Source organism: Anabrus simplex, chromosome 5, assembly GCF_040414725.1.
Source record: "Anabrus simplex isolate iqAnaSimp1 chromosome 5, ASM4041472v1, whole genome shotgun sequence".
Taxonomy (NCBI): domain Eukaryota; kingdom Metazoa; phylum Arthropoda; class Insecta; order Orthoptera; family Tettigoniidae; genus Anabrus; species Anabrus simplex.
In genome coordinates, this window is record NC_090269.1 from 404,701,063 (window position 1) to 404,716,741 (window position 15,679).

At 35.7% G+C, this 15,679-nt stretch overlaps 1 protein-coding gene across 9 annotated transcripts in view; it reads left to right on the top strand.

Moving 5' to 3' along the window:
* The window catches only part of Bili (FERM domain-containing protein 8 Bili), a 208,961-nt gene that overhangs the window by 140,416 nt on the left and 52,866 nt on the right, over nt 1–15,679 (top strand). For all 9 annotated transcript variants that reach the window (XM_067147768.2, XM_067147770.2, XM_067147764.2 and 6 more), the window contains one exon: nt 7,760–7,918. In XM_067147768.2, the coding sequence (XP_067003869.2) occupies nt 7,760–7,918 (159 nt within the window). The remainder of the gene's footprint in view (nt 1–7,759; nt 7,919–15,679) is intronic.

Sequence of the window (15,679 nt, forward strand, 5' to 3'; positions counted from 1 at the left end):
CACTTTCAATAGACTCCAACCATCTTCCTCGATTTAGCCACCGTTTCCCATGTTACACAATCTTGAGCAATCTTCACCACTATACCATATGCACAGATCTTCACCCAAAGTTATACAAAATTATAATGATATTCATGTGCCATATTCCCTAAATGTCAATTCTTCTAATGATACTATGTTCTCACATCTTAACTTAGCAAAATCACATGATTGTCACTACTTTATATTACAAATTAACTTACGAAAATTTCCTAACCTAACAAATCAGGGATTTGTACTCTTGTATGGTTACACCTTGTTATCCCCGCAAATACTTCCAGAGACACAATCGGTTTCACACACACACACACACACACACACACACACACACACACACACACACACACACACACACACACACACACACACACACACACACACACACACACACACACACACACACACACACACACACACACACACACACACACACACACACACACACACACACACACACACACACACACACACACACACACACACACACACACACACACACACACACACACACACACACACACACACACACACACACACACACACACACACACACACACACACACACACACACTCTCTCTCTCTCTCTCTCTCTCTCTCTCTCTCTCTCTCTCTCTCTCTCTCTCTCTCTCTCTCTCTCTCTCTCTCTCTCTCTCTCTCTCTCTCTCTCTCTCTCTCTCTCTCCCTCGTCACATTAGAGCAACAATGTCTCCAAACATGGTTTAGTCCAAATTGATCACGTGCACTGTTTAAAATATTCTTTCTGATGTCCGTGAGCGATTCTCTCAGGTGAAATCATGTGCCTTTCAACTGACGCTTAGGTCTCAGGATGCGGTCATGATCGTGGTACCTCAGGAACTTGACAGTCTACGGGTGTTTACCCGTGGCAGCCTGATCAGCCGTTGTTCCCTTTGGTACACCAAGGCGATGGTAGCTGTTAATGTCCGACATATTAATGGCAATATCCAGTTTTTCCTTCACCATCGACATTCTTTTCGTGTACACATTTTCACCTGGTTCATTTTGGAAAAGATTTTCAAAATATTCCTTTCCCCCCGTTCAGTGATTCCGTGGGATCTATTATGAGTTCACCTGATTCAACCAGAACACTATTCATTTCCATTTTTCCCTCCCTTCCTAAGTTTTTTAATTACTGTACCGAAAGGTTTCCCTGTCCCTTGACCTTGCCTTTCCAAGTTATTACTGAAATCTTCCCAATGACTTCTTGGATTGTTTTGCTGTGTTTCTTTCATCTGTCTACAATTCCCTGTCTGCATCAATCGTTGTTTGGAGCCTTTTCTGATATGCCTTCTTTTTACGTGCACAGAATTCTGAGACTAATTGCGTGTTGGCTGATCTTCTACACATCCTAGTGGAAATTTCAATTACACCAAATGAAGTAACATTGAATGAATAATTAATTTAGCTTAAAAAATATTGAAGTTATAAACCAGCAAAATAAGGCTAAAATGCTCAGTATCAACAGCTAATGCGTTACAGATGTGCCTCCGAGTTTAATGTGTTAAGTTATTATGCTAAATTCCACTTCACCGAGCTTGATAGTTGCACTGTTGTTTATAAGTTTCATTTCCGTATTGATAGATATTACTTTACAAAAAACAATATAAATATGAGTCTCCACCTTATCAATACAAAATTAATTTACATTAAGCTGGTAAATATAGTCAAGACTAGTTTCGACCCCTAGGGGGTCATCTTCAGTTGACATGCATTAAAAATGTATTTTTTACAAAAACATCACATGTAGTGGTAAAAGCTTAAATTAATTTGAACCGATCATAAATGTTGGTATGTCTGGTACATTTGGGCTATTGTATGTGTCAATTTTGAGTTTTTAGCACACAGTGTGAAGGTAGTTGATTAACTAGTGTGCATCATCCATGAAGTCACATGTTATTTTTTATGCTACTACCATCCAATTTTTTTTGGGTTATACAATGTGGAATATACATACATTTGTGCAAATCAACAGTGGCAAGTTTAACAATATACATTTAAAGTTGGTTCATAAATTACACAAATTGGCTATTGATTAGTCATATGAAAATGTAGGACATTGGTTTGAACACTTTTGACTGAAATATCAATGTAACACCTTACTGGCATATATCTTAGATGCTAAAATCAGTTTATAAAGCCTGTTATTCTTGATTGAGTCTTGGAATAGGGTTAATTTTTTTTTTTTTTTAAATAAAAACTATTTACTTAGTATAGGCATTAAATAATGCTGTTAAAATGGACATATAACTAAAACAGTGGTATATGTATGCCATATATGCCTGGTTAAAAACACATTACATTAATGTTATTGATATGTGGTGCTACATGTACATTGTTTTGGAATAAATGGGGTTGACGAATTTTTCACAACAGTCTTAGATATAGTGTTCCGATAAAATGGGTCCGTAAAAATATTTATATGTAAAAAACGGTTAGGTAAGTATTTGAATAATCCGCTTGCAGATCAGGTAATACTTAGTTATATATCTGGAGATATTTTAGGCAGCTACTAATGTTGGAGTTATTAGAAATCTTGAATATATTAATGGAGCATGTTTTTCCATCCGTATGTCGTGATGTTTAAAGTTGGTGACATTTGTCAGAACGTGTTGAAATTATGCGTCTTGATGCACGTTGATTTTATCATGGAAGCGTATATGTTGTAAAAACAAGGTACAGTATCTGGAAATAGAAATAATAAGTGTGATAATGGTGTGGTATGAAAGTGTAATAGCAAATCGTATGTCGTTTTACTTACGTAAGGTGTTGGAACCGTGCATTCTTTGTAGCTGCCTGTTGAGATCTGATACGTGTTGCTCTGAGATTGTAGTTAGCGGCGGTAGAGGGGAGGTTTGGGGGGATGGGTGGAGTGTTAGTAATGGGAGTGGGGTTGGAGGGGAGGAAGTCTTGGGGCGGTTGATTTGAACGTATAGATTTTTGTTTACTTATTCTTTTGATGTAGAAATCTTTTAATAAGGGAATTACTGCATGAAAAAGAATATTGTTTCTGTCTATACTTTCATTTAAGTTGGAGTTCGGATTGACGTATTTGTTTAAATTTATGTAAAATTCTTCTATTATGCTGAACAAGGGACTTTTTGGATTCATATTGAGAATTTGCATGTCGTTCTTAATGTCCGTAAAATTATGTTTTTGTTCGTCAATGTGCTGACCCATAGCTGAGAAATGTCTGTGTTTGACGGCGTTGACATGTTCATTATTCACTATTATTACTGAAACAGAAGATGCTCTAAACAAAATACCCCAAGAAAAACAAAATGAAATTAGATATGAAATTAAAAAAACACTACCACAATATATTGATAAGATCACTCAAAAACCTCAGAATCAAGATATCACAAACCAAACACAAATTAAGGTACTCAAAAATAAAATCCAGCAAAATAACCTAATAGTAACAAAGGCAGATAAAGGAAACACTACAGTCATTATGGATAAAGAGGAATATATAACAAAAACAAAAACCTGCTTTCAAGATGAAACTTTTCAAATTAAGACTAAAGATCCTACTAACAGTATCCAAAAAAACTTAAAAACTCTCCTAAAAAACATCAATTTTCTCTTGAACGAACAGGAAACTACAAAATTAATCACCATGAATCCAGGGATACCTACAGCTAAAGCTTACCCTAAAATCCATAAAGACAACATTCCTATGAGACCCATAATAAACTATAGGCCAAGCCCTATTTATAAATTATCCAAATACATACAAAAATTCCTCAAAAAACATTATGTCTTTCAAGCAAATAAAACCATAAAAAACTCAATAGATTTTTGCAATATTACTAAGAATATAAGAATAGAACACTTCTACAAGCTAGCAACATATGATATTACAAACATGTATCCCAATATACCCACACAAAAAACTATCACTATCATAGAATCCAATCTTTATAACCACAGTAAGCTAAGCAAATTGGAAATAGATGAATTTATAAAACTTTTACAATTCGCTATCAATAACAATTATTTCAAGTTCCATGACACTATCTATCAACAGAAAGGATTACCCATGGGATCACCAATATCAGGCATAATAGCTGATATATATCTATGGATTACTTAGAACACCAAGAAATTAAAAAAGTAGAAAATATCATCTATTGGTGCAGGTTTGTCGATGATGCATTTATAATCATGGACAATAGACATACTAATGAAAACATAATCTTAGAACAACTAAATAGAATAGATCCAAATATTAAATTTACCATGGACACTGAATATAACAACACCATAAACTATTTAGATATATCCATAACTAGACATAACAACCACCTAACATACAACATATATAGAAAACCTACCCATACATCAAATACAATAAAGATAGACTCCACCCACCCACATGCTCATAAGAGAGCTGCATACTATAGTATGATTCACAGAGCATACAACATTCCACTTTCAAAGGAAAATCTAAATAAAGAATTAAACACAATCCACGAAATAGCAAAACAAAACGGATATAAAAGAGAAATGATAAACCGGATCATCAACAAAGTCAAAAACCAACCTAAAACCAAGCTAACCAGAATCACCAAAAATAAAAAAGAATATGCACTGTTTACTTACAACAATAACCATATACATCCCATAACAAATATCTTCAAAAAACAAGGCCTAAAAATAGCATACAAAACTGCACGCAGTAACACCAACATACTATACAATTCCAAATCAGTTAATAACATAAATAAATACAATCACTCAGGAGTCTATCGCCTCAAATGCAACGACTGCCGAGCCAGCTATGTAGGGCTCACTGGTAGAAGTTTTTTAATACGATATAATGAACATGTCAACGCCGTCAAACACAGACATTTCTCAGCTATGGGTCAGCACATTGACGAACAAAAACATAATTTTACGGACATTAAGAACGACATGCAAATCCTCAATATGAATCCAAAAAGTCCCTTGCTCAGCATAATAGAAGAATTTTACATAAATTTAGACAAATACGTCAATCCGAACTCCAACTTAAATGAAAGTATAGACAGAAACAATATTCTTTTTCATGCAGTAATTCCCTTATTAAAAGATTTCTACATCAAAAGAATAAGTAAACAAAAATCTATACGTTCAAATCAACCGCCCCAAGACTTCCTCCCCTCCAACCCCACTCCCATTACTAACACTCCACCCATCCCCCCAAACCTCCCCTCTACCGCCGCTAACTACAATCTCAGAGCAACACGTATCAGATCTCAACAGGCAGCTACAAAGAATGCACGGTTCCAACACCTTACGTAAGTAAAACGACATACGATTTGCTATTACACTTTCATACCACACCATTATCACACTTATTATTTCTATTTCCAGATACTGTACCTTGTTTTTACAACATATACGCTTCCATGATAAAATCAACGTGCATCAAGACGCATAATTTCAACACGTTCTGACAAATGTCACCAACTTTAAACATCACGACATACGGATGGAAAAACATGCTCCATTAATATATTCAAGATTTCTAATAACTCCAACATTAGTAGCTGCCTAAAATATCTCCAGATATATAACTAAGTATTACCTGATCTGCAAGCGGATTATTCAAATACTTACCTAACCGTTTTTTACATATAAATATTTTTACGGACCCATTTTATCGGAACACTATATCTAAGACTGTTGTGAAAAATTCGTCAACCCCATTTATTCCAAAACAATGTACATGTAGCACCACATATCAATAACATTAATGTAATGTGTTTTTAACCAGGCATATATGGCATACATATACCACTGTTTTAGTTATATGTCCATTTTAACAGCATTATTTAATGCCTATACTAAGTAAATAGTTTTTATTTAAAAAAAAAAAAAAATTAACCCTATTCCAAGACTCAATCAAGAATAACAGGCTTTATAAACTGATTTTAGCATCTAAGATATATGCCAGTAAGGTGTTACATTGATATTTCAGTCAAAAGTGTTCAAACCAATGTCCTACATTTTCATATGACTAATCAATAGCCAATTTGTGTAATTTATGAACCAACTTTAAATGTATATTGTTAAACTTGCCACTGTTGATTTGCACAAATGTATGTATATTCCACATTGTATAACCCAAAAAAATTGGATGGTAGTAGCATAAAAAATAACATGTGACTTCATGGATGATGCACACTAGTTAATCAACTACCTTCACACTGTGTGCTAAAAACTCAAAATTGACACATACTATAGCCCAAATGTACCAGACATACCAACATTTATGATCGGTTCAAATTAATTTAAGCTTTTACCACTACATGTGATGTTTTTGTAAAAAATACATTTTTAATGCATGTCAACTGAAGATGACCCCCTAGGGGTCGAAACTAGTCTTGACTTGATAGTTGCAGTCGCTTAAGTGCGGCCAGTATCCAGTATTTGGGAGATAGTGGGTTCGATCCCCACTCTCGGCAGCCCTGAAGATGGTTTTCCGTGGTTTCCCATTTTCACACCAAGCAAATTCTGGGGCTGTACCTTAATTAAGGCCACGGCCGCTTCCTTCCCACTCCTAGCCTCTTCCTGTCCCATTGTCGCTTTAAGACCTATCTGTGTCGGTGCAACGTAAAACAACTTGTAAAAAAAAAAAAAAAATTGCACTTCCAATTTTATTTCTATCACTTCTTCAGATTGCATAGATCGGTTTTTTGAAGGGGTATCCATGTTTGTTTAATGAACAACTCATCATGCAAGCATTTTAGGTGGCTAAAAAGTGCGGACTAAGCGCTACGAGCTACGTAGCTTTGGATTGTGACTTTTCCCAACGTCATATACAGCTATGTAGTCAGCTATATAGTTCACTTCAACTATACTCTAAATCTTGTGCTTCAGTGTCCTCTGTATCCATCCTCCTGTACAGAAGATGAATTTTCTCAAGGCACACAGAATGCACTTCATGTAGCAAAAGTTTTGGTCTTAATGTGTGTAGTATAACCGAGTAATTTTAACTGTATATTTTAGATGTTTCTGACATGAGAAAAATAATTGCATCTGTAAATGTAGCTTTGAGGCACAGCCTATTCTGTCAGTTATAGACGTAGAGAATTCTGAGACCAATTGCATGTCAGCTAATCTTCTGCACATCATAGTGGAAATTTCAATTGCACTAAATGAGTTAAGTAACATTGAATGACCAGGAAAGGAATGAAATTGCATGGTCTATATTCACCATTATCACTCATTTTATGTATGTATTCATATGGCTGAGTGCATGTATATTTGGGCCGGTGACCTAGATGTTAGGCCGCTATAAACAACGAGCAGCATGTATAGCATACAACTGAAGTGGCTGTAAACAGAAATTGTGTACAAGGACTTCACTTTTGGTAGTAGCTAGAGTTGCCTGCAGTGGTAGAAAGCACAGGAGTTGGTGTGCTGCTTCTTCAGTGTGTGTATTAGTGAGGTAGACTTTGTGTAAATTGATAACCAGAACTTGTGCCTTCAAGTGCATCGCTTACATTCATCAAGTGTTTCCTATTAGTTGCATTGCTTGTTAATAAAAAAATCATTATTGCTAAGAGTTTATGAAATAAAATGAAATAATCGCATATGTTCCTTTAGATTTTTTTGGAGAGCTTTCTATATCATTTTGATATTCAACTGTCCATTGTGCACATTTTACAGAGTTACAAATCTTTTTTATTATTAGCAGCTGGTTTCATTTTCACAGACACTTCTACTTGGATTAAAATATGAAGAACTTTCCTGGGACTTTGCCAAACCTTCTCAGGAAGATAATCCAGACTGTTTGCCATGCCTTTTCCTCCAGTTTATGGTCTTGGAAAATGGTACCAGAGTATCAAAAATTCTTCAAGTATTTTCCAAACAGGTAATTGCTTTATATTTGTTACAGCAGTAGTATAATATTAAAAATATATGCCTACATTCTCATTAAAGACTAATTTTCATGTCAGCATTAGATCTGGAAATATATTAACAAAATAATTTATTCCGTGAACCCCTATTTGCAGTTAGAACTGTGATTTCAGCTATATCCTTGATTTCTCACCTTTAAATAACTAAATATCGGTTTAAATCATTATCTGTTACTACTTGTACCTTTGTACATTAACATCAATTACAACAATTAACAGTGATCTCCATTGAGGGCAGTCGCCCAGGTGGCAGATTCACTATCTGTTGTTTTCCTAGTCTTTTCTTAAATGATTGCAAAGAATTTGGAAATTTATTGAACATCTCCCATGGTAAATGATTCCAATCCCCAACTCCCCTTCCTATAGGATCCGTGTATATAGCAATGTGCTGTTGCAGGTGAAAATGACGAGAACTACTTACAGACATCTTCATCAACAGCTCACCATAAGAAGCTGGAATATGTGTGAAGTTTACATGCATTTATTCAATTATTTTACAATGCTGTGTTTAGATAATTATTTTTTTAATGTCACAATATTCAAGCAGAATTATGTGCATGTTGTTGGCTGCATTAATAGATACTGTAATACAAAGCTTTCCTTCATGACGTCACGAAATGGATTTTAAAAGACAGTGGATCTTAGCAATAAATTGCAAGAAGTAATTTAGGAGTTATACATTTTCATTAATACAAAATAACTCTTTACAAAATGTATTTGAACCATTTTAAAAATAGGTTAACAATTATAAACAAATTATTGTAGTAATGTTGTACAGTATTTGCAAAGTAAGCTGCAATAGGCCATATATTTTATAGCACACACATCATAACAGAAACATTGTGTTCTATTGTCATTGTCTGAATGATGAATGATGATAACAACAACAACAACAACAACAATAATAATAATAATAATAATAATAATAATAATAATAATAATAATAATAATAATAATAATAATAATAATAATAATAATAATAATAATATACTGTACTTAAAAAAAAGTGCTATTTGTTCTGGGCATCGACCTATAGAGATCTTTTGCCCCTGCTTGCATCATGTGATATGAACCTGCGTGTAATTGGAATGGAGGAAGTGTAGAGTGTTGAATGTGAGGAAAGGAACGTTAAGGACGACACAAACACCCAGTCCCCAGGCCAGGGATATTAATAATTTACAGTTGAAAACCCCTGACCCAGCCGGGAATCGAACCCGGGGCCGCCAGGTGACAGGCGGACGCGTTGCCCCCTACACTGTGGGGCCGGACACCGTACTGTACTACAGATCACTGTGTGAAATTTTAAATATTCCGTCACAACCTCACAAAATGGATTTGAAAAGGCAGTAGACAAATGTAATTATAGAAATAGGCCTCCATTACACAATAACTCACAGAAATACCGCATTTTACATATGTAAACCCCTGTCCTCGCCCTGAGGTGGTGCAACTCTTTTCAAGCACACTCCTAATGAGCAGCTCTGATAACTTATACTTTTATTCAAGGAATGTTGAGAGCCATTCTATATGCAGGTGAACATGATATTTTTTGCATACATATAGTGTCCAACTTTTACACACCCTGCACCTTCTACTTGCATTTTCTTCATGGCAAATGATAAGATGTCAATTTGGTCTTCCCTCATTGAGCATGGTATGCTGTTCTTGCTTGGGTGCTCGAGGTTACTGTTTCTTCTGAGTGGTTGCTCTTTTGGATCCAGTTCAAAATCTTACTCCTCACTCCTTAGCAGACATAAACTGTGTGCGATATGAAATTTATTTGACTTACGGTAGAGCCTGTTGCCAGGCGATATATCTTGTAAGTATTCAAAACCACATGGTATATACCATTAGAAAATAATGGCCACCACCACTTTTTGCTTCTAGTTCTTATCCGTCATGTAAATCCACTCCTCCATTTCCTTGGTTTTACTCATGGAACATTTTTGGTTGAGGAACCATAGTGTGCTTCTTTTCCTTCCTGTTGTTCGTACAATACATACATACATACATTATCATTATAGACTGTTATCACTTTAAGCATTCAGTCTGCAAGCCTCTGTGAATTTACTAAACATTGCCAGAATCCTCTATTTGCAACTGGTGCTGTGGCCTCATTCAGTTCTATACTTTTTATCTTTAAATCGTTAGAAACTGAGTCTAACCATCGTCATCTTGGTCTCCCTCTACTTCTCTTACCCTCCATAACAAGAGTCCATTATTCTCCTAGGTAACCTATCCTCCTCCATTCGCCTCACATGATCCCACCACCGAAGCCGGTTTATGCGTACAGCTTCATCTATCGAGTTCATTCCCAAATTAGCTTTTATCTCCTCATTCCGAGTACCCTCCTGCCATTGTTCTCACCTGTTTGTACCAGCAATCATTCTCGCTACTTTCATGTCTGTTACTTTTAACTTATGAATAAGATATCCTGAGTCCACCCAACTTTCACTCCCGTAAAGCAAAGTTGGTCTGAAAACAGACCGATGTAAGGATAGTTTCGTCTGGGAGCTGACTTCCTTCTTACAGAATACTGTTGATCACAACTGCGAGCTCACTGCATTAGCTTTACTACACCTTGATTCAATCTCACTTACTATATTACCATCCAGGGAGAACACACAGCCTAAATACTGGAAATTATCGACCTGTTCTAGTTTTGTATCACCAATCTGACATTCAATTCTGTTGAATTTCTTACCTACTGACATCAGTGTAGTCTTCAAAAGGCTAATTTTCATAGCGTACTCATTGCACCTATTTTCAAGTTCCAAGATATAAGACTGCAGGCTTTCGGCACAATCTGCCATTAAGACCAAGTCGTCAGCGTAGGCCAGACTGCTTACTAATTTCCACCTAACTGAATCCTTCCCTGCCATTTTATACCTTTCAACAGATGATCCATGTAAACTACGAACAGCAAAGGTGAAAGATTATAGCCTTGTCTAACCCCTGTAAGTACCCTGAACCAAGAACTCATTCTACCATCAATTCTCACTGCAGCCCAATTGTCAACATAAATGCTTTTGATTGATTTTAATAATCTACCTTTAATTCAATAGTCCTCCAGTATCGCGAACATCTTTTACCTCGGTACCCTGTCATATGCTTTCTCTAGATCTATGAAACATAAACACAACTGCCTGTTCCTCTCATATTATTTTTCAATTACCTGGCGCATACTAAAAATCTGATCCTGACAGCCTCTCTGTGGTCTGAAACCACACTGGTTTTCATCCAACTTCATCTCAACTACTGATCGCACTGTCCCTTCCAAGATGCCAGTGAATACTTTACCTGGTATACTAATCAATGAGATACCTCGATAGTTGTTGCAATCCTTCCTGTTCCCTTGCTTATACATAGGTGCAATTACTGCTTTTGTCCAATCTAAGGGTACCTTACCAATACTCCATACCAATCTTAATACTCTATGAAGTCATTTCATTCCTGCCTTCCCACTATACTTCACCATTTCAGGTCTAGTTTTATCTATTCCTGCTGCTTTATGACAATGGAGTTTATTTACCATCCTTTCCAATTTTTCAAGCATAAATTTCACTAACATAATTTTCCTCCTCCCCATGAGTTTGGCTGTTCGCAACACCACCAGGAATATTTCCTCTTACGTTAAGATGATGTTCAAAATATTCCCTTCACCTCTCCAGTGATTACCTGAGATCTATTGTGAGTTTACCTGAATTCCTCAAAACACTGTTCATTTTCTTTTTCCCTCACATCCTAGGATTCTTTATTGTTGTTGTATGAGTCATCAGCCCATAGACTGGTTTGATGCAGCTTTCGATGCCACCCTATCCTGTGCTAACCTTTTCATTTCCACGTAACTATTGCATCCTACATCTGCTCTAATCTGCTTGTCATATTCATGCCTTGGTCTACCCCTACCGTTCTTAACACCTACACATCCTTCAAAAACCAACTGAACAAGTCCTGGGTGTCTTAAGATGTGTCTTATCATTCTATCTCTTCTTCTCTTCAAATTTAGCCGAATCGATCTCCTCTCACCAATTCGATTCAGTATCTCTTCATTCGTGATTCGATCTATCCATCTCACCTTCAGCATTCTTCTGTAACAACACATTTCAAAAGCTTCTATTCTCTTTCTTTCTTAGCTAGTTATCATTCATGTTTCACTTCCATACAATGCCAAGCTCCACACGAAAGTCTTCAAAAACATCTTTCTAATTCTGATATCAATGTTTGAAGTGAGCAAATTTCTTTTCTTAAGAAAGCTCTTCCTTGCTTGTGCTAGTCTGCATTTTATGTCCTCCTTACTTCTGCCATCATTAGTTATTTTACTACCCAAGTAACAGTATTCATCTACTTCCTTTAAGACTTCATTTCCTAATCTAATATTTCCTACATCACCTGCCTTCGTTCGACCGCACTCCAGTACTTTTGTTTTGGACTTATTTATTTTCATCTTGTACTCCTTACCCAAGACTTCACCCATACCATTCAGCAACTTCTCGAGATCTTCTGCAGTATTACAAGTTGTCCATTTCATGACCGTATCGATGTTTAATCAAGAAGTAAGTATAAATATCCACCTAATCGATACTTTATTAATGCCTCAGGCAAAATTGAATAAAATTAAAACTTACAGGACATGTTTCGACCACTTAGTGGTCCTCTTCAGCTGTATAAATAAAGAACTGAACAGAAAAACATTGACAATAAGCACAAATAAACGTTCTTTGGAGACTCCTTTGATAAAAATGGAGGTCATCTTGCCTCTCGTTCTTGTTTGGAAAAGATGTTTATTCTGCGCTCTCTAGAGGGTCTGTCTTTGAGCGCGACCTGGTGAAGTAACGATGTGATACAGTTTGACAATTCATGGAAAGCTCTGGAGAGAAGGGAAGTAGAGTTTTATCGCCATCTAAAATAACATGTGAGGGAGGAGGGAGATTGGGCTGTGCTTCTGCGATGTCGTGTTTGATTATATCTCTTGTTCGTCTAGTCTGTTTCATGTCTACCCATTCTAAGTATTTGCTAATATTCTCATATAAGATGTTTTTATGCTCGTTGTTTTCGTTGAGATTCTCTTCACCGTTTTCCAATTTATCAAGAACGATGTGGATGTTTTCCAGGTTGTTCATAAGATTACCTTTATTAATCATACAGATAATTTGAAGGTCCTGTTTTATTATTGGTGAATTTGTGGTTGGACTCTTTCATATGGGATCCCATGGCAGAGAATCTTTTGTATCTTTCAGCATTGACGTGTTCTTGATATCTAATTGAGAAGTTCCTTCCAGATTGTCCCACGTAAGTTTTTTTACATTGAGCACAAGTCAGCTTATAAATACCCGATTCCTGGAATTCGTCATCTTTAAGTTTATTAGCTTTATTATGACTAAAGAATCTATGTTTCGTGTTGTTGTTTGTAGAGAAGGCTACCTTGGTATTGTGTTTCTTGAATAAGTTGGTGATTTCGTAAATCTGCGGGTTATTAAAGGTGAATTTTTCATATCCTTTTTCTTTTTCTGAATGCTGTTTAAGTTTAATTTGTTGTTGGTATTTGCATTTAGTGATGATTTTCTTGATGAATTTCAAACTGAAACCATTATGTAGAGCCTGTTGACGAATGAAAGAAAGCTCCTTTTTCTGTCTGTTTCTGTTAGCGGAATTTCAAAGGCTCTGTTGACGAAACTATAATAAGCTGATTTCTTTTGCGAGATGGGATGTAAAGAATCACTTTTGATTGTAGTCAGGGTAAAAGTGGGTTTCCTGTATATTTTAAATTGGAAATGGTTGTCTTTACGAATTGTTTGGATATCCAGAAAATTGAGTATGCCTTTCTCTTCTTCTTCAGCTGTAAATTTTATGTTTGGGTCTAAATTATTCAAAGTATTAAGGATACTGTGACTATCATTTATTTCCTTGTTAATTATGGCATAGGTATCATCAACATATCGAAGCCAGAGATCGAGTCCTTTAATGTGACCTACTATCTGAGTGTGTTCCAAAAAGTCGAGGTAAATGTTAGCTAAAATTCCAGAAGCCGGCGCTCCCATTGGAAGTCCATCTTGCTGATATATTTTATTATTAAAAGAGAAGAAATTGTGGTTCAAAACGAATTCCAAGATAGTAATGAAGTTTTCTATTTCAGGTATACTGATACGTTTGTGAATTAATAAATTCGTCTTTATAATCTCAATGGTGTTCTTAATAGGAATGTTCGTGTACATGTCCTTGATGTCGAAGGAACTTGTTACATGAGATGAAGTTAACTTGAAATCTTTAATAGCAATGCAGAACTCTTTGGAGTTTTTTATCGAAGATTTGGTATAAAATACGTAGTTATGAGTTAAGAACCTATGAATAAATTGGGATATTTTGTATGTGGGGCTTCTCCGAAAATTAATTATAGGTCTCATAGGTGCATCCTTTTTATGTAATTTAGGCATAGCTCTTGCTTTAGGAAGTCCTGGATTCATATTAATGAGTTTTTGAATATCTTGGTCGTTAAAAAGGAAGGAGCTTTGCTTCAGTATCCCTTTCAAATTCTTTTGACTTTTTAGGGTGGGGTCTTTCTCAATTACCTTAAATTTGTTGTTAGTGAAAAAAGTTTCTGTTTTATTGATGTATTCGGTTTCATTTAATATTACTACTGTTCCACCTTTATCAGCTTCCGTTATCACTACATCACTTTGTCTAATTTTACGCTGAAGATCCTTCTCGATTTTAGTGTTTGTGGAATTGGTTAGTAACCCTCTAATTATGGAGGGAATTTTTTTCTTTGCTTCGTACCGTACGTCATTCTGAATGTCGACTGGAAGGGTTTGTATGGCTGTCTCTGTTTCTGCTAAAGTTTGTATTAATACTTGTCTGTTATTGAAACTATGCCAATTGTGATTAGGCCCTTTGCTTAATAATTGTAATTCATGTTCTGTAAACGTCGTGTTCGACAAGTTCATGACGGGGGGTGGGAATTCTTCACAATTAAAAGAAGATTTAGGTTGATGCTTATTTAGATTTGTTGGGGGATTGTTTTTTAGGTTTTCTAACTTCTTATTCAAAGTTGTACGTTTCTTGTTTATTAGAATTTCAACTTTATCTCTGCCGTATTTTTGTACAGAATCCCATTCTAGCGGAACTAAGTTACTAGAAGCAGAAAGGTGCGCTAGGTAAAGTTCCCGGTTGAGGAAGGATTTCTTCCTATACATAAATTTAATTTCTCGTTTAAGCCATATGCGGTTAACTGTTCTTTGTGTGGAAATTTGGAAAACTGAGCGTATGTTGTTTCTTTGTGCCCCTTTTAAGAATTTAGGAATTAGATTATTATTTAGACATTCTTTTAGGAAATATATATCTGTGCTTACTTTTGCAAGTTTCATCTTCAGATTAAGATAGATGTTCGTAATGTTTCCTGCTTGGTTAGCATTCGTATTACAAGTTGTCCATTTCATGACCGTATCGATGTTTAATCAAGAAGTAAGTATAAATATCCACCTAATCGATACTTTATTAATGCCTCAGGCAAAATTGATAAATTGGAAAACGGTGAAGAGAATCTCAACGAAAACAACGAGCATAAAAACATCTTACATGAGAATATTAGCAAATACTTAGAATGGGTAGACATGAAACAGACTAGACGAACAAGAGATATAATCAAACACGACATCGCAGAAGCACAGCCCAATCTCCCTCCTCCCTCACATGTTATTTTAGATGGCGATAAAACT